This window comes from Scyliorhinus torazame, chromosome 17 (assembly GCF_047496885.1).
Source record: "Scyliorhinus torazame isolate Kashiwa2021f chromosome 17, sScyTor2.1, whole genome shotgun sequence".
Taxonomy (NCBI): domain Eukaryota; kingdom Metazoa; phylum Chordata; class Chondrichthyes; order Carcharhiniformes; family Scyliorhinidae; genus Scyliorhinus; species Scyliorhinus torazame.
Genome location: NC_092723.1, coordinates 43,172,034 through 43,195,226, shown reverse-complemented (window position 1 = coordinate 43,195,226; position 23,193 = coordinate 43,172,034). Strand labels below are relative to the sequence as shown.

At 46.7% G+C, this 23,193-nt stretch overlaps 1 protein-coding gene across 2 annotated transcripts in view; it reads right to left on the bottom strand.

Moving 5' to 3' along the window:
• The window catches only part of hmga1a (high mobility group AT-hook 1a), a 182,233-nt gene that overhangs the window by 56,218 nt on the left and 102,822 nt on the right, over positions 1-23,193 (bottom strand). Inside the window, exon 5 of one of the 2 annotated variants that reach the window (XM_072480379.1) lies at positions 14,059-14,109. The exons of the other annotated variant lie outside the window; for it this stretch is intronic. Coding sequence (XP_072336480.1) covers positions 14,059-14,109 — 51 coding nt within the window. The remainder of the gene's footprint in view (positions 1-14,058; positions 14,110-23,193) is intronic. 2 annotated transcript variants of the gene reach the window in all.

Below are 23,193 nucleotides of genomic sequence, written 5' to 3'. Positions count from 1 at the left end.
CATATCACCCCTTCCCCCATATCCCCCAATATCCACTCTTCCCCCATATCCACCCTTCTCAGTATTCCCCAATATCCACCCTTCCCCATATACACCTTCCCCATATCCCCCTTCCCCCATATCCCCCTCCCCATATCCCCACTTCCCCATGCCCCCTATATTCCACCTATCCCCGTATCCCACCTATCCCCCTTGCCCCATATCCCTTCACCCAATTCCCCATATCCCCCCTTCCCCCACTGCTGCCCCCCTTTCCCCCTTACCCCATATTCTCCTTCCCCCATATCCCCCTTCCCCATAGTCCTGTTCCCCCATATCCCCTTCCCCCATATCCCACCTTCCCCTTAGCCCTGTTCCCCCATATCCCCCTTCCCCATATCCACCCTATACCCCCTTCCCCCATATCCACCCTTCCCCCATATCCCCCCATATCCACCCTTCCCACATATCCACCCATCCCACATATTCCCCAATATCCACGCTTCTCCATATCCCCCCTTCCCCATATCCCCATCCCCCCTTTCCCCAATATCCCCCTTCCCCCATGTCCCACATATCCCCCCCTATCCCCTTCCCCACATATCCACCCTTCCCCCATATCCCCTGCCCCATATGCCCCCTTACCCCATATCCCCCCTTCCCCCATATCCCTCCTTCCCCCCATGTCCCCCATATCCCCCTCCCCCCATGTCCCCCCTTCCCCCATATCCCCCCATGTCCCCCCTTGCCCCATGTCCACCCATATCCCACATGTCCTCCCTTCCCCCCATGTCCCTGCATATCGCCCTTCCCCCATGCCCCCCCTTCCCCCATGTCCCTGCATATCCCTCTTCCCCCATATCCCCTCATCCCCCATATCCCCCCTTCCCCCATATCCCCCCCTTCACCCATATTCCCCCCTTCCCCCATATCCCCCCGTATGGGAAGGGGGCTGGGGACGGTGCGTGCCGGGGAGGGGGGGAGGTCCGCCTGGCCATGTGCCAGCTGGCAACAGTCGCGACCATGCAGCCCATGGTACCTGGCTGCAGGGTGGGGGGGGGTGTATGGGCAATGGTGACATGTCATCTATCCCCCTCACCCCCACCCCACCCCGTGAGGCACCAAACTGACAAGTGGCAAGTAACATCCGTACCACACAAATGACAGGCAATGACCATCTCCAACATGAGAGAATCTAACCATCGTCCCTTGACATTCAATGGCATCTTGATCGCTGAATTCCCCACTATCAACATCCTGGGGTTACCATTGATCAGAAACTAAACTGAGCTAGTCATACAAATACTGTGGCCACAAGAGTAGGTCAGAAGCTAGGAATCTTGATGACCTACTCATCTTCTGACTCCCCCAAAATGTCCATCATCTACAGGGTACAAGTCAAGAGTGTAATAGAATACTCTCCATTTGCCTTGATGAGTACAGCTCCAAACAACACTCAAGCAGCTTGATACCATCCAGGACACAGCAGCCCGCTTGATTGGTACCCCCCATCCACAAACATTCTCTCCCTCCACCACCAATGCACAGTGCCAGCAGTGTGCACCATCTGCAAGATGCATTACAGGAACTCACCCACAGCTCCTCGTGCATCACCTTCCAAACCCACAACCACCGCCATATAAAAGGACGCACGCAGGCAGACACAGACCACAGCAGGCGCCTCCAAACCCACAACCACTGCCATCTAAAAGGACACGGGCAGCAGACACAGGACCACAGCAGCGCCTGTAAGTTCCCCTCCAAGCCATTCACCATCCTGACTTGGAAATATATCGCCATTCCTTCACTGTCGCTAGATCATGATCCTGGAACTCCCAGCCAATGACAGGCCTAACAGCACTGTGGATGTTCCTGCACCATAGGGATGCACCAGTTCCAGAAGGCAGCTCACCACCGCATTCTCAAGGGCAGTAAATTCTGGCCTAACCAGCAATGCCCACATCCTGTACATTCATGAAAAATTGTTTGGGATTTCAGCAGCAGTAGAGATGAATTATGTGGGCAATGTTATGGAGATGGAAGTAAGCAGTCCTGGAAGTGGCTAGGATGTGGGATTCGAAACTTTGGCTGATGGTCATTATCTGGTTCTGCCTGATGAGCAGCTGGTGAAGGGGTGGATTTGAGAAAAGGTCTGGACTTATTGGTGCTCTCATTTATGGAGAGAGAGACTAAGGTTTCTTAAATCAGCTTAGAGACAATTGAGATCTGAAAAAAATGCAGTAAATAAGGAAAAGCTATTTCTGCTGCTTGGTGTATGAGCATCTAGAAGACAAGTGTATGACCATCAGTAAAATAATGCCGGGACAGGTTAGGAGAACACTCATGGAAAGAGAATTCATGATCATATTTAAAGAGAAGGAAATAAATATTCATAAAAATAAAATAAAACGTCAGAGGGAATAGGGCAGGAAATGGGAGCAAAATGTGCTGGAAAATTCTATAATCCCATGAGTCATTGAAGCCCTATATCTTTTCCCTGACCCAACACAAGGAATTTAAATTCCTTGATGGGAGATCCTCATAATTTTGTATGCAGTTCCATCATATAAATTACAATTGCAACATCAAACAATTGGTAAGAACAATTTCACATTTACTCATAGGACATGCAGCTAAACTGTTTCCTTTGTATTCAGAGGACTCCTGGTTGTTTCAGAGTCTGAACATGTCTTCCGAATTATGGCTCCTTATACTCTGCAGGTGTACTCATCCTGAAACTATGAAGACTACCAGCTAAGATTTAACAAAGGATGTACAACTCAGTTGCTTCCCACAAACATTCCAGACAATTTTGTGGTCATTGATTAGTTCAAAAGTGCGTGAAAACTTTACATTAGGCACCAAGACTATGTTGATTTATAAACACTAGCAGAACAAGAATTTGATATTTTTTGAATTGCGAGGAATGTTGTTTGCAAAGAGCATTCATGAATGAGGAAAGCATATTTCGTCTTTGGTCTGATTCAAAGTCTCCCCAAATTTTTCTTCTCTTCCTTCAAAAATGGATGGCGCTTCCCGCCACTCCGCCTCCCCTTTTCTGAGACAATATTTTTGCATAGCTAATGATCATGTAAATATAGCTGGTAACCCAAAATACTTCAACAGTTTTATCAGTTTAGCTACTTTGTTTCTACGTGCTAACACCTCGTTATGCTTTTGGGGGTTTGATTAGGTCCAATCGTGTCATTAGAATTCACTGGCCAGGAGATTGCTTCCACTTCACTTTGTAAGAAATGCAGGGGTTCTCCTGGAAGCAGATCGAAGGAATGTCCTGATTACTATGACCCGGTAGAGTTAGAAACAGTGGTAGTATGATTAATATACAGCTGGATTCCATTTAGCCACTTACATCTCCTCATACTCTAAACCAACAAAAATCTATCAATATCTGCCAACTACAATCTTGCAAGCTCCAATTGTCCCAGCACTCACAGCATTGTTGGGGGGGGGGGGGGCGGGGGGGGTTCCAAATGTCTTCTTCAAAGACCCTTAAGAGATTGCTATGATTTCACCCGTAGCTTGTCTCAAATTTTTTTATTTTGTCCCTTTGTTCTTGATTCCCCATCAGAGGCAATGGTTTTCCTGTATCTAAGCTATTAGATCATTTTAATATTTTACGCACCTCAAATCAGATTGGCCCTCAATGTTTTAAATTCAAGAGAATTTAAGCCACATTTAGACTACTGGTCCTCACAAGCCACATCATTATTCTGATATAATCTGCGTTTTGCATGTGCTGAGAGATTAATCTCTCCTTCCCAAGGTGATGTGGGTAAAGCTGAGTATGGTACTCCAGATGGGTCCAACCATGAACCTGCAGAACCGGAGCATTTGAAACTTAGAAAATCTGCCATAACCCCAAAAAGTCTGACAACTCAAAACACAACAAACAAAAACAGCCCTGAATAAAAACTTGTGGACAAGGTCACTCTATCGGGTAATTGAATCACTTGAATTTCGTTGTCACTTGGATTTCAGGACTCATGGGCGCGATTCTCCGACCCCCCACCGGGTCGGAGAATCGCAGGGGGCTGGCATGAATCCCACCCCCGCCGTGTCCCAAATTCTCCGCCACCAGAGATTCGGCGGGGGCAGGAATCGCGCCACGCCGGTCGCCGTCCCACCCCCGGCGATTCTCCGGCCCACGATGGGCCGAAGTCCCGCCACTGTCAACCCTCTCCCTCCGGCGTGAATTAAACCACCTTTTGAACGGCAGGACAAGGATGCGCAGGCGGGCTCCGGGGTCCTGGGGGGGGGGCGCGGGGCGATCTGGCCCCGGGGGGTGCCCCCACGGTGGCCTGGTCCACGATCGGGCCCCACCGATCCGCCGGCGGGCCTGTGCCATGATGGCACTCTTTTTCTTCCAGCTTCGCCATGGTCTTCACTATGGCAGAGGCGGAAGAGACCCCCTCCCCGGGCATGCGCGGGGATGACGTCAGCAGCCGCTGACACTCCCACGCATGCGTCACCCGGCAAAGACCTTTCAGCCCTGGCTGGTGTGGCGCCAAAGGCCTTTCCCGCCAGCCGGCGGAGCGGAAGCCACTCCGGCGCGGGCCTAGCCCCTCAAGGTGAGGGCTTGGCCCTTAAAGGTGCGGAGACTTCCGCACCTTTGGGGAGGCCCGACGCCGGAGTGGTTCCCGCCACTCCATTACACCGGAACCCCCTGCCCCGCAGTGTAGGGGAGAATCCCGCCCCATATTAGTGTTTTGGGATCACATTTCACGATTCAGTTTGTTTCTCCGTGAAATATCTTGTTCATTTATGCACATCCTAAAATATCAGCTCCCTCCATTACTCAGTTTCCGCTAAATCTTCCTCATCACTTTGGATGATCGATAATTTAAAGTTGATGGGATAAATCCTGATCAGGCAGTAAGCAGTGAGAGGTGCAAATACATAAGTCCTGGGGCGGGATTCTCCCCTACCCGACGGGGCGGGGGGTCCAGGCGTGATGGACTGGCGGGAACCACTCTGGCGTCGGGCCGCCCCAAAGGTGCGGAGGTCTCCGCACCTTTAGGGTCAAACCCTCACCTTGAGGGGCTAGGCCCGCACCGGAGTGGTATCCGCTCTACCGGCTGGCATTTTCCAGCCAGGGCCGAAAGGTCTTCGCCGAGTGACGCGGGTCCGCGCATGCGCGGGAGCGTCAGCGGCTGCGCATCCCCGCGCATGCTCAGGGGAGGGGTTCTCTTCCGCCTCTGCCATAGTGAAGACCATGGCGAAGGTGGAAGAAAAAGAGTGCCCCCACGGCACAGGCCCGCCCGCAGATCGGTGGGCCCCGATCGCGGGCCAGGCCACCCCAGGACCCCGGAGCCCGCCCGCGCCGCCTTGTCCCGCCGTTCAAAAGGTGGTTTGATTCACGCCGGCGGGACAGGCATTCCAGCAGCGGGACTTCGGCCCATCGCGGGCCGGAGAATCGGCGGGGGTGGGCTCGCAGACCGGCGCGGCACGATTCCCGCCCCCGCCGACCGGCGCGGCGCGATTCCCGCCCCTGCCGAATCTCTGGTGGCGAAGACTTCGGGACACGGCGGGGGCGGGATTCATACCAGCCCCCGGCGATTCTTCGACCCGGCGGAGAATCCCGCCCCTTGTTACCAATTTCTGACTTCTTGTGTGGCTCTTAGCTTTTCCGGACCCTGCCCGCAGTGTCCATTCAGAGGTCTGGAAAGCAGCTTGACTATGGGTTGGAAAATTTGACTGTCCATTTGAGAAGGAGTTTCTTGGCAATTACAACTATATAAAAGAAACTAAAAACAGCTTATATTCATAATGTCCCTTGAATGTACAAAAACATCTCAAGGTGACTCATAGATTCATAAAGTGAAAAAGATATTGAGTCATAAAGTTAATCACATAGATAAATATTAACCAGGATCGGGATTTGATGGATGGAATGTGGGCAACTGCATGGACAATTGTTCACAGTAGGGTAAAAGATGGGTGAGTAGAACTTGGTGCAGGATAGAATACATCAACAGAGTTTTGGATGAACTGGAACCTTTGAAGGTTGAAGATGACAGCAATGGAGTAATTGAGTCGAGAGATGGAAAAAGAATGGATGAGAGTTTCAGCAAAGGACGGGCTGAGGTAAAGGTCAAGTTATGCAATGATTCAGCAGTAAAAGTAGCAGGTACGGCGATGAAACAGGATGCTGAGGTTGCAAACTTGTGGTTGACACTGACGTGGTCAGGAAGAGTGGACGGAATTGATTGCAAGATTGTGGAGTTTGCAGCAGACACTGAAGCCATCGATCATCCCAATGCTTAGCTGCTGTAAGTCGTAAACCTTTCAACACTGGATGTCAGAAGTCTTGAGAAAGCAGAGGTGCAGGGGTGGATTTGAGAGATGTGGTGAAAAGGTCAAACTGGGTATCTGTGCATACATGCAGAGGCTGACCTCGCGTTTGCAGAAAAAGTCATCAAATGACAGCAGAATATGGGGTGGGAAGCGAAACAATTACTAGAGATGCTCGGAGTAATAAAATGTGCATGTCTGACTGAGCTGAACAACAGAAGATAGGTACTAGTAGGAGGACGGTATGGCCCACCTCCGTAACAAAATCAAAGAGGTTAAAGATGGTCACATTCACAGAGTTTGTCACACTGATGTTGTTTGGGTGGTATCGCTGTTGGGGGAAGTGTAGCGATTTAATTATTAGGAGTCGCACAGGAGGTTATGGGAGCACATATCTGGGAGGTGACAACACATTCAAGGACAAAAGGAAACATATTGGAGATGGAGAGATAGTTTAGAAGGGCACACAGGCACAGGGCTGTATTTCTGAGAGGGGAGATGGACAGCTGGAGTCAATGCCCAAGAAGGGGGAATCATAACCATTTACCTAAAAAGGGAGACAGAAAAGGGTGTGTGGGCATTGGCTGATTCATGGGAATGAGCCAAGAGGGCAGGAATTAGGTCTCATGCTTGAGGTGAACTTGGAGACAGCTGAGAGGAAAGATGGGGGTGGAAAAATCGAGAAAGAACAGGGGTAGGGAGAGAGCAAGTGTTCTTAACAAACAATGGGGAAGAGAGAAGGAGCAGATTAATTTGTATGTTGGTGACAAAAGTGTCCATGGCTTTTATTACCTCTTAAAACTGAGGGAAGTTATTCTTAACGAAGACATATGGAGGTGAATTTTCAATAGCTCGAAGCGGCTGCTCAAAGGTGCCTCCAACAGCTGATTGCCACTTGAAATGCTTACAAGCACTTATTAATGAGGTTTCACAACATTTTGGGGCTTAACCCTCCAACTGGCACACTCTCTCCTAACAGTGACCCCTGGGTCACTATCCGTGTGGAGTTTGCACATTCTCCCCATGTCTGCGTGGGTTTCACCCCAACCCAAAGATGAGCAGGTAGGTGGATTGGCCACACTAAATTGCCACTTAACTGAAAAAAAAAACAGTGACCAGCTGTTTGGGAGTAAACACAGTGCTGGCTTTGATTGCAAGCGCTACTTCAAGAGATATTCACCATTTCATGTTTGTTACAGCTGGAGGTGTGAAGAGGACCTCTGCGACATGTTGAGAGACTGTCTGTAACACTTCATCAAGACTTCACCAACCGTTCAGCAACATATGTTCTGGAACTTCTCGGAGGACCCCACCTAAAATCATCAAGTCCTCTGCTGCTTCACCTTATAGGAGACCAGGAAAAATTTGGATCTGAAGTTTTGCTTTCACGGAGTACTGACCCTTGTACTGCCATTATCACATTCTGCTATCTTATCTTTACGCAACTATCAGCACCTCCTTTAGGCTTCAATGCTACCATTAACATTCCTTTTGACTTGTGTTGCACGACACCATTGTCAAATTTCACCTCAACTCCCACCTAACCCTGACCGTTTTTGCTCCAACTGTTCCAGCCCATCTTGAACCTATTAACTTTCTCCCACTCTTTAGCTCTGAAGAAGTCATACAAACTCAAAATGTTATCTCTGATTCTCTCTCCACAGATGATACCATTATGGCACAGAAGTAGACCCTATGACCGAGCATATCTGTTCTGGATCTCCTAACGAGCATTCCCCTGCCTTTTTTCCCGTACCCTTGCACATGTTTTTATTCAAGTAATGCCCTCTTTAATGCCTCAATTGAACCTGCCTCCTCCACATTTCCAGATAGAGCATTCCAGACCTGAACCACGGGTTTTCTCTCATGCCACATTTGTTTCTTTGGCAAATCACTTTAAATCTGTGCCCTCTTGTTCTTGATCCTTTTACGAGTGGGAAAAGTTTCTCCCTCTCTACTCTGCCCAGCCTCCTCATGATTTTGAACATCTCTATCGGATCTCCTCTCAGCCTTCTTCTCCCTGAGGAGAACTTTCCAACATCTACAATCTATTGTCATAACTGAAGTTTCTCACACCTGAAACCATTTGTGGAATCGTTTTTGGCACTCACTCCAATGCACTCACATCCTCCCAAAGCAGGATGCGCAGAACTGTACACAATCAGGTCAAACTGGTGTTTTGTATAAATTCATGATAACCTCCTTTTGTACGATATGCCCCTATTAATAAAGCCCAGGATACTATATGCTGTATAACTGCTCTCTCCACCCGTCCTGCTACCTTCAATGCTCTATGCACATATACACCCAGTCCCACTGCTCCTACACCCCCTTAAGAATCTTACCTCTTATTTTATATTGTATTTCCATGTTATTCTTACCAAAATGCATCACCTCCCACTTCTCTGCATTGAACTTCATCTGCCACTTATCTGCACACTCCTATTGAAGTTCTACACTGTTCACATCACATTTTACAATACTTCCAAGTTTTATATCATCTTCAAAGTTTGAAATGTGTTTAAAACCAAGACCTAGATCATTAATATATATCAGAAGTATAGGTCCAAATGCTGACCCTTGGAGAACACCACTAAAAACCTTCCTCCATTAGCTGTCGCTCTCTGCTTCCTATTATTCAGCCAGTTTTGTATCCACTTTTCTGAACCTCCTCCATAAGGACCTTCATTGCCGCATTTGAGAACCAACGCCACTCTGCAGCATGCTGGTGTGTGCCAGCCAGATCAGGTCACAACCTTCAGTAGAAGTGAGTGTGAGGAACCTACATAGACTCCCCCGCAAACATTGCATCGAATCAGTACTTAGTGCTAAACCTGCAATTTTCTGGTTTAGCACCTTCTCGCAAATTCAAATTATGGCAATAAGGATTTGGAAAGAAAATTAGTTGCTAAATCCATAACTTATAAAGGTTTAATTTACCGGCAATACACCCATTTAGCACCTGTTTTCACATTTTTGTTAAATTGCAGTTGCATCAAAATGAAGTCTTCTCCGAGTCACTCATTAATTTATTTTATTCGTCAAATCTTAGTTTTCCTTTTCCTGTCTCTCCTTCTGTAATTGAAACGTTCAGCTGTATTAAACTGTTTCACCTTAATCACATACATTAATGGTCAAAAGGTTCCTTGACATCCTCTCGAAGAAGGGGCCACTGCATAAAGTGAGGGAGGAAGTTTACCGATGACCCTAACTCCTTGTCTTCAAAGTCAACAGGGTTCGTCATCGAGTCAGTTCAGTGCAGGTGCTTTTCCAATAGGCACTGCCCGACAATCAATATTACTGGTAGTCGGCACTCTTTCATCTTCAAGGCTTTTGCATTCCACGTTAGAGAAAAAAATCCTGAAATTCATGACAAAGAGGCTGGACCTCAACATTGAAACAGACTTGCATTTCAATTTTGAAGCCAATGCAAGATAAATCAGGTGGGATGTGAAAAACTGACACATAGCAAATCTACCATCTGCTTGTCAGCATCTGTTTTTAGATCACTGCTGGGCGAGATAGAATTTTTTTTCTACCCTCTTCTAGTTTTTTAATCTCTCCTTGGCCACGCCCCCTCCCTACCTCTATAATCTCCTCTCCTCCAACCCTCCGAAATATCTGTACTCCTCTAACTCTGGTCTCCTGAGCATCCCCAATTTTAATCGCACCACCATTGGTGGCTGTGCCTTCAGTTGCCTAAACTCTCAGCTCTGGGATATTTTTCTTACATGTCTCCTATCACCCTCACTTTACATCTCTAAGACACTCCTTCAAAGTTGCTGCTTTGATTGAAGTTTTGGTCACCTTACCTAATGCCTCCTGATGTGGATTGATGTCACATTTTGTTTTATCATGCTCCTATGAAGCATCTTGCATGTGACATTTTATTACATAACGGCTCCATTTGAATTACTGTTGTTGTGAGCTCATCTGCTTTGTGTGATGAATGTCGAAATTTCAGCTTTATTAGGCAGGATTCTCCGCCCCGCGATGCCGGCAAGGCTGACACCAGTGTTTCTAGAAGCTGTCAATCAGAGCACACAGGAGAAATGAATGAATGGCTTGCAGCTAAAGGATCCGAGGGTTTTAAACACAAGTCACTGCTTTTCACAGTCCAGGAATAGACACGTGGTGCTTTCTCTGTCTGAGCCAGCATGTACTATGCCCAGGTGAGTGTTGCAACAGTAGTTTTTTTCACTGCCCCTGTCTGGACTGCTCTCTAACATCAAGACAGGGGGCTCTTTTCTGAGGGTCTGTGGGGGAGGGGTTCCTTTAGTTAGCGGGTCTGTGAAGGGGGGTTGCTTTAGATAGCAGGTCTCGGTGGGGGGGGGGGGGGGGGGGGGGAGTCCCATTGGGAGTCTTCGGGGAGGTTCATTTATTCAGGAGGTCTTTGGAGGTCTCTGTGGGGGGTCCCATTGGATAGGGGGTCCCTTGGGGGGGGTCCCTTTGGGAGTCACCGGGAGAGGTTCATTTATTCAGGGGGTCTTTGGGGGGTCCCTTTAGTTAGGGGGTATCTGTGGAGGGGGGGTCCCTTTATTAAGGGGATCTATGTGAGGGTCCCTTTATTAAGGGGGTCTCTGTGAGGGTCCCTTTGTAAAGACTATCGGGGGCCCACTAATTAGGAAGTCTCTGTGGGGATACCCCTAATCAGGGGGCCTTAGGGTGGATCCCCCTATCCAGGGGGTCTATGGGGGGGTTTCCCTATCTAGGGGGTATCTGTGGGGGAATCTCCCTATCATGAGGGTCTCTGTGGGGGTCTCCCTATCCACGGGACAGCTGTGGGGGATATCTCCCAATCTATGCATCTGTGGGGGAGGGGGTGGCCTTCCGACCTAGGGGATCCCTGTTGGGGTGGTCTCCCTATCTAGGGATCTCTGTGAGGGTGAAGGGTCTTCCTATCTTGGGGATCAAGGGGTCTCTGTGAGGGGGGGGGGGAAGTGACCAGCCGAGGGGCCTTGTTATCGGGCCGCCACTCAAAATGGCAGCTCGATAGCGGGATTCCCTTGTATTCCTTGCCATGCATAAAATTGCACGCCGAGGAATACTGAATTGCTTCCTGATTTCAGTTCCAATTCACCTCCGACGAGAGAACACAGGGCGCGATTCTCCCAAAAGGGAACAAAGTTTCCTAGTTTGTGTGTTTAGCTGCATGTTTCCCAGCACTCGCGGTGCCCAGAAACACTTTGCTGTTCAACACGACTCGCATTGAGAAAGGGGCCCTTAACGGGGAACAAGAACGGGGAACAGGCAGCCAAGGCCGCACATAGCTCAATTTTGTATTGTGGGGAGCTCCGCTCGTCAGAACTCCCCATTTTAGCAAGAGCTAGGGGATGCCATTTTAAAATGGCATCCTGATCTCAGGGCCCCCCGAAACCAATCCCCGACTCCACCCCCCCCCCAACCACCCCCCCCCCCCCCCCCCCCCCCCCCCCCCCCCCACCCACCTCCCCACAACACCAACACCCACACCGGGAAACCTGCTTGGCACCTTCGCAGTGCTGTGCCAACACTGTCAGGGTGCCCAGGTGGCACCAGCATTGCCAGGGCAGCATGTAGCACAGTGGTTAGCACAGTTGCTTCACAGTTCCAGGGTCCCAGGTTCGATTCCCGGCTTGGGTCACCGTCTGTGCGGAGTCTGCACGTTCTCTCCATGTCTGTATGGGTTTCTTCTGGTTGCTCTGGTGCTTTGCTTTTCTCCCACAGTCCAAAGATGTGCAGGTTAGGTGGACTGGCCATGTTAAATTGTCCTGAAGTGTCCATGAAAGGTTAGGTGGGGTTACTGGATTACGGGGTCAGAGTGGAGGTGTGGGCTTAATTAGGGTGCCCTTTCCAAGGGCCGTTGCAGACTCGATGGGCCGAATGGCCTCCTTCTGCACTGTAAATTCTATGATTCTATGGCATGCAGCTGGGGGCCCCGGTCCCCTGGGAAACCCCAATGAGTCTGGCCCGGGACCGTGATATTTACTAAATACTTGGTAACAATACATTGGCCGGGATTCTCCGCTGACATGATTCTCCGTTATGCCTGCGCCCGGGGGTTTCTCGACGGCGTGGGGCTGCCCCACAATGGGAAACCCCATTGACCGGCTGACATAACGGAGAATCCCTCCGGTCGGTCGGGACAGAAATATGGCACGGCGGGGCGGAGAATCCCGCTCATTGTGTCCTCAATCATTAAATTTTGAATCAATCCTCACTTCCGTGTCTTTGAAACCCACCATGGTTCAGAGTGGAAGCAACTGATTTGGCAGCTATGTAGGCTGCATATTCATTGAAAGAAGAAAAAAAACCATCTTCATCTAATATTTAATTTCAACTGGTGGAAGTTACTATGGTAGCGATAATAACTTGGTAAAATTTGCAAAAGGCACCAAACCGAGAATGTAGATAAACTATGTCCCAGTGGCTCTTAGTTTCCATTCAGCGTTGGCATTAAAATTAATTTATTTGCAGGGAGTTTAACATCCATTAGATTTGGGTTGATGGGATTAATCTGTCCAGCTTCTGAAAACATGCACTGGTATCATGGTGCAGAATTTGCCTCTGATGAAGTCAGCCCTGCAACATCATGCTGCCTGCTAATTTGCACAATAACTGCACGCAGACCGCAATGAACATGCTGATGAGTAGCTGCATGCCTCAGCGGGGGATTAAGTTTGTGCAAGTTTAGTGTCAGTTCCGTTAACTTTGTCATCAAAACATAGCCCTCACCATCCAGTAACCACCTGGCTCAATACAAATGACAATGTGGAATGTCGCAGAATAAAGGCATCATGAATCTGCCAGGATACCAGGCATTATCTGGCATGATACACTGTTCATCGTCATACACCCGCTGGACATTGAGGGAGTGGAATCCTTTCTGGTTGTGGCTCCTCTCAGTGTTGACATGCAGCGTCCACAAAGTGTAGTCAGTGGCACCCTCTACCATGGACTGATGTATTCACCCTCATGACGTGATGTACTCATTCTGCCTGCTTCTCTCTGGCAAGAGAGAATGAAATATATTCTGCACATTTGAAATACAGAACCTCGATGATCTTCCTTATGCAACAGTGGACAATGAACTGGGAGATGTTGGAAACGTCGCAGATTGCAATGTCGATCAGCATGTAATTCTGATTGGATGCCTGCATTGCACTGGCACCCACACCTGAACCTGCATTCAGCAGCAGGAAGGACTGGCATTGCAATCTGCTTACTCTGCACACTTCCAGCAGGTCCTTCCTGCACACTGTTAACGGCATCACCAACGGCTCACTCCAGAAGTGTGAGCACGTGTCACAGACTCGTAATTGACACTGGTAGCCATAATTCCTTCATACAAAAATCAGTGCACTCAAAAAGCAAATGGTTACATTTAACATAAAAGCAACAGGTTAGTAGATATAAAAAAAAGAACAAAATAAATCAGAAGAAAGATTGGGCAATTGAATCAGTTGCTTTAAATGCATTGCTAGTTATTGCTTCCATATTTTCTTTGGGTTAAGCAAAGCAGACATGACATAACACACAAAGTTTCATATCAAAAGAAATCTGGCTTTGTACGATAGGTAGCGTCTTACAATGTGTATTTTGTTTATGCAGAATACTGGAGTGAATGGGAAATAAATGTTTTGGAGCTGCAATAGTGATTTGCAAGTCTTTGAAACAACTATATCGCTAAAGCAGGCAAAGCAAGATTTAAACTGGTGAAAAGGAGCAAAAAAGTAGCAAACACAGTTAGTGAAGCGATGTTTTTCACGGGGGAAACAAATTGCTTACCCTTTTTCTTGGTCTACCTCTGGGTTTATTTGTTCCTGACGTTTCACCTTTCTGGAATTCCATGGAAAAGATAGTTAGCATGGAATACAATGATGCTATGGCTCTGGTTTAAGAATCTGTTTATTTCTCACAAGGTCATTACACAATAACTTGTACTTACACAGCAGCATAGAATGTAGCAATAAAAAAAAAACGCCCTAGATGCTTCACAAATCATGCAGGGTAGGTGACCAAAGATGGAAATCAAGGAGGTAGGTTTGGAGGATAAATAAAATCCATAAAGCCAAAGATGACAGCAGATACAAGGAACTAGAGTGAAGATTAAAATGGATGGTGACACACATGGTACAGTAGATAAGTTTGTCTACTTCAGACAAATGATAAACGAAGATGGTAGATGTGATGCCAAAGTAGGAGGAGAGGGATAGCCAGAAATAATTTTGTGAAGATGGAGGATGTGTTAACAAGAAAAATCAAACATATAACAAGAGAAAATAAAATAAATTAATATATGTTGCATTCTAGCCACTTTCCTGTAATCCTCATAAAACTGGACAATACATAAAGATCTGTGGAAGAAAATGGAAGGCTTTGAAATATGGATGCTAAAACACATGCTAAAACTTCCACATATTGTAAGAGTCCTTCCTTGTTTATTTCCTTTGTGTCAATTCTTTTATTTTATTATTTTGGTCCGTGGACGCCTAATACGGATGTGCCTTTAAACAAAAGATTCAAAGACACAAAACGCCTGCCCACCAGGACATTGTGTTCCCAGGTTTTGTATTTTAGAGAGGAGAAGCCAACCCCTTTGGCATCGAGTTGACCTTAGGAACTAGCTTTGGAGGGAATAGGTTTGATTGGTTAACTAGAAACCGGTGGGTTGGCCAGGGACAGCATTCTGCCTGACAACAGTCAGTGATTGGTTGCTGCATGATGCTTCCTCAGAGAAATGAGCAGAAATGTTTACACCTTGGAAGTGAAAGGAACTCTCTCTCTCCTGCTTGTTGAAGTGAAAGAACTGCTCTATTGTTCTGAAAGTAGTGAGCACCTGGCACATCCTTTGCTGTAAACCTGAAATGATGCTTAGCCTGCAGAGAAAATAGACAAACTTGCCAGAGAAAATCATCTCAAGCCTAGAAGGAAGAAGTACCAAAATGAAAGCCTGAACATCAGAAAGATATTGACTAAAGTGATCCCAGTGTAAAGATCCATATCCTTTTGTTTTTATTTCTCTTTCCACCACCCTTTCCCTCTGTTGTTTGTCAGTGTGTGTATAGAGAGTGGGTCGAGTTAGGAAAGGGGGGGTTGAGAAAGGGGTAGTAGATTGTTACATTTTCGGTCTGTTTAATTATAATACTGTACATAATAAAAGGTTACTTGTGTTTTAAAGTTACAAACCTGGTGACTGTAGTTTATTAGGTTCAAACAAGGACCTCGGGTATTTTAATTTTATTGAAATCTCGGAAAATCTAATTTTAGCTGTGTTGTGATTCCGGGTCAAGTGGAGCTGGAATTGACTGTGGACTATCCCAGGGTGTTGTGACATAATTTGGGGGCTCATCCGGGATCTTTGGAACAATAGACAGCGACGATTTGGGATACAGTATACATTAAAGAGGCACCAGGTTTCTACTAGCATAATAGGGTGGCTCTGGAAGCTGCTAAAGTCTTCCTTCGGGTGAAGGACGTGTCTTTGGTTTAATTACAAGCACTTCGAAAAGACAAGTTAATTGAATTGGCAAGTGAATTAAAAGTAGAGGTGCAGGTTAAAGCTGGGAAGGCAGAGGTATGAAATAAATTAGTTGAGTATTTGGGTCTGTTAAAAACACAGGCAAGTCCACGAGCAAGTAGTCCAGGTAGTGTAGCATCCGAAGCACTTTATGGCGGGGAACCCAATCTGGGAGAATTTAGTTGCAGTTTGAGAAAGAGAGGGAATGAAAAGAAATGAAGATGTGGGGAAAAATATAAACAAAGAGCATTTGAAATGTGGAAACTTGATGTGGAAATGGAAAGCTGAGCAAGAGAAGGGAAAAGAGAAATGTTGGAGTTAAAGACAGAGATTGAGGAACGTCAAAAGGGAGGAGTAACCCTTCCCAGTCCAAATCCTAGGGGTTACATATTTAAACATGTACAGGCCCTTCCAAAATTTGAAGAAAAGGTCATAGAGACATTCTTCATGGCATTTGAGAAAATAGCAACTCAAATGGGGTGGCCAAAGGAAAAGTCGACATTATCCATGCAAAGTAAACTGATGGGGCAGGCGCAGGAGGTTTATACTTCCCTGTCAGAGGGGGTGTTGAAGGATTACACCGAGTAACAAAGACTATTCTTGGGTGCATATGAATTAGTTCCGGAGACATATAGGCATAGGTTTCAGAATTTAAGGCAACAGCCGGGACAGACTTATTTTGAATTTGAAGGATTACACAGAACAATTTTTTTTCCAATTAAGGGCAATTTAGCATTGCCAATGCACCTACTCTGCACATCTTTGGGTTGTGGGGCTGAGACCCATAGACACAGGGAGAATGTGCAAACTCCACATGACCAGTGACCCGGGCCCACGCAGTGAGACAGCCGTGCTAACTACTGCGGCACAGTGCCACCCGAAAGCAGAACAATTTTAATAGGTGGGTACATGCATTTGAAGTTAAACTACCTCTGGAGCGCTGAGAAAAATCATTCTCTTGGAAGAAGTTAAATATTCGCTACCTTCATTGATAAGAACCTATGTTGAAGACTAAAGGATTATAACTGCCAGACAAGCAGCAATAATGGCTGGTGATTATGAGCTGATCAATAAATTCAAGCTTTTGTTCCGTCACCCCCATATTTTTGAAAGGATAGTAAGTGGGAGAATGAAAGGAAGGCAGGTAGCCAAGGTAAGGAATGGATAGCTGGGAATACTCAGAGATCCCCTCCTCAGACCAGGAAGGAAGGTACTGAGGGTGGGGGTGGGACTCAAAGACCTAAGTGTTGCCATTGCAATAAAGTGGGACACGTTTGTTCAACATGTTGGGAGTTGCGAGGAAAGCCATGGGACTTGTTGGGGTTCATAAGGAGGATTCTGAAAAGGGAATAAAAGTGGATAATACTACAGGGCAGACTGTCGCTCTAGAAAGAGCTAGAAAACCTGAGGTAAACACTGTTGTGGGAGCAGGTGGCAAATGAGGCAGATGGGAAATATGCAAGGTTTTGTCTAAGGGGAAGATCACCCCACTTTCATCCAATGATGTAGCCAAACCCATAACTATTTTAAGGGACACAGCTGCTATCTAAACTCTCTAACTGGAGAGGGATTTGGTTTTCTATCCAGAGAGTTCAATGAAAGCTGAGGTGAAAGGGATAAGTGGAGATTATATCCCAGTTCCCTTGTATAAATTACAATTGGAATGTGATTTATTACCAGGTCCAGTAGTTGTCGGAGTGGTTAAGAAATTACCAGTAGACGGAGTAGATTTCTTTTGGGGGAATGATTTGGCGGGTGTGAAGGTTATAGCTTCACCCATGATTACAGAACGTCCAAGGGAAGATAAGAAGACAGAACAGTTACAGGAACAGTGTCCAGATATTTTTCCATCATGTTTGCTGACCAGGGCAATGGCTAAACAAAGTTCATCTCCAGAAATGAAAGTCACACCACGATCATATGGTAGACTAGCCAAAACAATCCTCTAAGATGGGGATACTTCGAAGGATGTTTTTGGTAGGACTTTATTAATTGATGCCCAGGAGGCAGACCCAGAGTAACATAGATTAGCACTGTCAGCTCCCACAAAAGTTGAGGCTGAGGGAGTTCCAGAGTGCTATTAAGTTAAGAAGGAATACTGATGAGGAAGTGGAGACATCCTCATAGGCCTGCAGACGAGGAATCGGTGGTTGTTCATCGGGTAGTGATACCGCCCAAATATTGTACAGAAATACTGCGGGTGGCACATGAGATACCAATGGCAGGGCATATGGGAATTCGGAAAACTCAGGTATCATTCAACAAGCATTTCTCCTGGCCAGGACTGCATAAGGATGTAGTGTAATTCTGTAGAACATGTCATAACTGTCAGGTAATAGGTCAACCACAACATGTGATCAGACAAATACCTTTGAAACACTTACTAGTGTTTGAAGAACCATTCAGTCGGGAATTGGTAGATTTTGTAGGATCATCGACTAAAGCAAAGGCAGGGCATCGGTACATTCTTACGGTCATGGATATGACCACCAAATTCCCAGTAGCATACATTTAAGAACAATTTTCAATTTAAAAAAAATAAATTTAGAGTACCCAATTCATTTTTTCCAATTAAGGGGCAATTTAGCGTGGCCAATCCACCTACCCTGCACATCTTTGGGTTGTGGGGCCGAAACCCATGCAAACACGGGGAGAATGTGCAAACTCCACACGGACAGTGACCCAGAGCCGCGATCGATCCTGGGACCTTGGTGCCGTGAGGCAACAGGGCTAACCCACTGCGCCACCATGCTGCAATTTTTAATTTTATTTATTTCACAATTTTTAATAATATTTATTGTCACAAGTAGGCTTACATTAACGCTGCAATGAAGTTACTGTGAAAATCCCCTACTGCAGCAAAGGTAGTAGTGGAAAAGTTGACGTAGGTCTTCACACGCTGTGGCCTACCTTTAGAAGTACAATCTGACCAGGGCTCTAACTTTATGTCTAAAACGTTTTAGAGCATAATTCATAGTTTAGGTATCAAGTAACTAAAGTCGCCTAAATTCCACAAACTCAGGGAGTTTTGGAGAGATATCATCAGACTCTCAACACCATTATTAATGCCTATTACCATGACTATCCAAGAGATTGGGACAAGAGATTGTTTTTTTACTATTTGCATTCAGGGATTCTCTGAACGAATCTACTGGGTTTAGCCCATTTGAATTGGTCTATGACCATGAAATACGAGGTCTGTTAAAGTTGATGAAAGAGAAGTTTCTAAAACAAAAAGACTAATCCTCAATGTTGGATTGTGTGTCCACTGGTCTGGAAAGACTCACAGGAACTAGTCAGGTAGCCCAAGAGCATTTAAAGATTTTAGGAACAAGAATGAAAATGTGGGCACGCTAACATCCTCTGGTACAACTGGCAAATAGGGTAATACTCAAAACAGTTTGCCTACTTAGAAGAGCAACAAAAAGATCTCATAAGGATAATGCAAAAGCATAAAAATATTTCTGGGGACACACCGGAGAACACTACATTAACTGAACATGATGTAGACGTAGGTGACTCCAACCAGATAAAACAGCATCCATATCGACTTACCCACAGAAACTAGCGGAAATTCAATAAATGTTGGAGAATCATTTAATTGAGCCAAGTAAGAGTGGAGTTCGCCGGTCATGTTAGTACCTAAGCCAGATGGGATGACCCAGTTCTGTATAGACTACCGGAAGGTCAAGGCAATCACCAAAATGGATTCGCATCCGATTCCCAGGTTGGAGGACGTTATCGATAGGATAGGTAGTGTCTCGTGTTGGGAGGGGTGATCAATTGGAGAGCATGGAGTGAGGCACTGCATAGGGTAAATGGGACCTCCTCATGTGCAAGGGTGAGCCTGATACAGTTTAAGGTGGCACATGACTCGGGCGAAAATGAGTGGGTTCTTTCAGGGGGTAGCAGGTGAGTGTGAGAGGTGTACGACCTATACGACTTCCTGCGATTAGAGAAGATAAAGTATGAGTTAAGGGGTTCTTCAGGGGGGTTTGAGGAAAGGTGGGGGATGTTTGTGACAGTGTTTGAGGGGCTGTTCATCGTGGGGGTGGGGAGGGTGAAGAAGGGAAAAAATCCATACAGACTGTATAGTTGATTGTTGGGAAGTATGTTTCCCGGGGTGTTTGTTCACTGTAACCTGTTTTGATACACGTTTGTAATAAAATACCTTTTGAAAATTTATTTGTTAAAGGGGTAACTGCAGGTTCCTTTAACGCCTAGGGCTAAAGAGATATCTGCCTTTGTGCCCCTTAATTGGAAAAAAAAGAATTGGGTACTTTGAAAAAAAAACTTCTATACTCCAGTCCTTTTGAATTAAATGCAAATTCCATTTGCCTTTCTTATTACATTTTGTACCTGCATACAGACTTTCTGTGATTCAAGAAGAATGACAGCCAGATCCCGCTGCCCAGACACATTTTGTATTTGCTTTCCATTTAGATAATAATTTGTCTATCTATTTTTTTGGCTAAAATGGATAACCTCACACTTATCCACAATAAATTCCATCTGCCAAAGTCTGGCCCAGTATCCTAGCCTATCTATATCTGGCTGTAAAATCTGTGGGCTGGATTCTCCGATCTTGTGGCAAGGTCCGCTGGATCCGCCTGGTCTTACGACCAGAAAGATGGCGTTGCCCCCGCACCGATCCTCCGCCCGGTGGGGGGCAAGCAGCCATGAAGCGTGAAGCCCTGGCTTTACCTGCGGATACGGCTGCAGGATGGCCTGGTCCGTGGCCGCGCATGCGCACAGCGGCGGCCGCACACAGACCCAGCCTGCCAAAAAGTGTCCCCCCCGTAACCCCCCTCACCACCCCTGGACCACCCCCAACTGTCCCCGCCGAAGTCCCTCCTGCCAGCGGAAAGAGACACCCCACCCCACCCCCGCCCCCCGACTGTGGCGGCGCTGGACACGGTCCGCAGCCGCCCCGCGAGGTCCCCGAAAGTGGAGGACACGTGGCCCACATCATCAGGGCCTCGGCCCATCGGGGGAGGGCCTCAGGTGATGTCCTGAGACCGTTCCGATGGCGTGAGGCGTATTCCTCTAGTATGCCGCTTTTGAGGGGGCGGAGCATCGCAAAAACGGTGCCGCCCCCGATTCCAGCGCAAAAGTGGATTCTCCGGCAAATTGCTCAACACTATTTTGGCGATCGGAGAATCCAGCCCTGTATCTCTTCACTGCCTGCTTTCCCACCTATTTTAGTATCAACTGCAAATTGCTATGTTACACTCTGTCCTTGCTTACAAATCATTTATATAGATTGTAAACAGTTGAGGTCTGAGGACTGAACCCTGCGACACCCCACTAGTTAAAGTTTGCCTGCCAGTGAAGGACCCATTTAACCCGATCCTCTGCTTTCTGTCAGTCAGCCAATCCTCAATCCAATCTAGTATTCTATCCCAATACCCCTGTGATCTCACCTTCTGGATCAAACCTTTATGCAGCACCTTGTCAAAAGCCTTCTGGAAGTCTAGATATACCACATCCACAGGCACCCCATTATCCACCTTGCTAGTTACATCCTCAAAGAACTCAAGCAAGTTTGTCAAGCATGATTTTCCCTTCATAAAACCATGCTGACAATGGTGGATTTAGATTTGCCATTCCAAATGTTTAGTTATCTCCTTCTTAATGACTGATTCCAGCAACTTCCCCACCACAGAGGTCAAGCTAACCGTTAGTTTCTTACTTTTTGCCTCTCTCCTTTTTTGAATAGGGGAGTTATGTTAGCGTGCTGCCAACCCACCGGGACTTTTCCAGAATCCAGGGAATTTTGAAATATCATAACCAATGCATCCACTTTCTCTGCTGCCACCTCCTTTAATACCATAGGCCATCAAGTCCTGGAGACGTATCTGCCTTTAGTTCCATTAGTTTATTCAATACCTTCTCCCTAATGTTGGTTATTGCACTAAGTTACTCTGTATTAACTGCAGTTCTTGGAAATTGTATTATTATCCTCTACCATGAAGACAGGCAAAATATTGGTTCAGTGCTCCCCATTATTACCTCACCAGTATCACCCTCTAAAGGGCCAACATTTACCTTAGCTATTCTCTCCCTCTTTATGTACTGATGGAAGCTCTTGGTATCAGTGTTTATGTTTTCTGCTAGTTTCCTTTCATAGTTCATCTTAGCTTTATTGATTCTATTTTTAGTAGCTTTTTGCTGACCTCAAGTTCTCCCAATCCTCCAGCTTTGCACTATGGTGTGCCTTTGCCTTTATGTCCTCTTTGACTTCCTTGTTTAGCTATGGAACGTTTTTCTCCCTTTTACAACTCCTCTTCCTCTCAGGAATATGCTTTAATTGAGAGGTGTTTAATATCTCCCTGAACATTCGTCATTGTTGCTCAACTGTCCCACCCTCAATTATTTCTTTTTATTAAAATATTTTTTTAATTCTCCTCCTTTTTCACATTTTCTCCCAAATTTACACCCAACAATAAACAATAATCAGTAACGAATGTCGTGTCAATCCCCATATCAATAACAACGATCCCATCCTCCCACCAAACCCCCAAACATTAGCCCGCATGTTAACATAAACAAATGACAAAAAGGAATCAGGAATCATGCATAGTCCCTATTAACACATACAGTCCTTCTCCCCCAACCCTCCCAGTTCCCAACCCCCCTAATGTTCGATGTGATCCAATTCTCAAAAGTGCACAATGAATAACGCCCACGATTTGTAGAACCCCTCCATCCTTCCCCTCAGTTCAAATTTGACCTTTTCAAGGATCAAGAATTCCAGCAGGTCCCCCACCACGCCAGGGCACAGGGTGGAGAGGTTGATCTCCACCCAAACAGTATCCGCCTTCGGGCGATCAACGAGGCGAAGGCTACAACATCTGTCTCCGCGGCTGTTTCCAGCCCCGGCTGGTCCGACACCCCGAATATGGCCTCCCGAGGGCCCGGGTCCAGTTTCACGCGCACCACTTTAGAGATTACCCGAAACAGCTCCTGCCAGTAATCCTCCAGCTTTGGACAGGACCAAAATATATGAACGTGGTTTGCGGAGCCCGCCACGCAATGTTCACACACATCTTCTATCCCCTCAAAGAGCCGGCTCATCCTCGCCCTTGTAAGGTGCGCTCTATAAACCACCTTCAACTGTATCAGCACCAACCTCGCGCACGAGGTGGAGGCGTTCACCCTCCGGAGCACCTCACACCAGAACCCCTCCTCCATACCCTCTCCCAACTCTTCCTCCCACTTTGCCTTGATCCCTTCTAGCAGCACCTTCTCCTCCTCCAAAATAGCCCCGTAAACAGCCAATGCTACCCCCTTCTCCAGTCCCCCTGTCGTCAGCACCTCTTCCAGCAATGTGGAGGCCGGCTCTACTGGGAAGCTCTGTATCTCCATTCTGGCAAAGTCTCGAACCTGCATGTATCTAAATA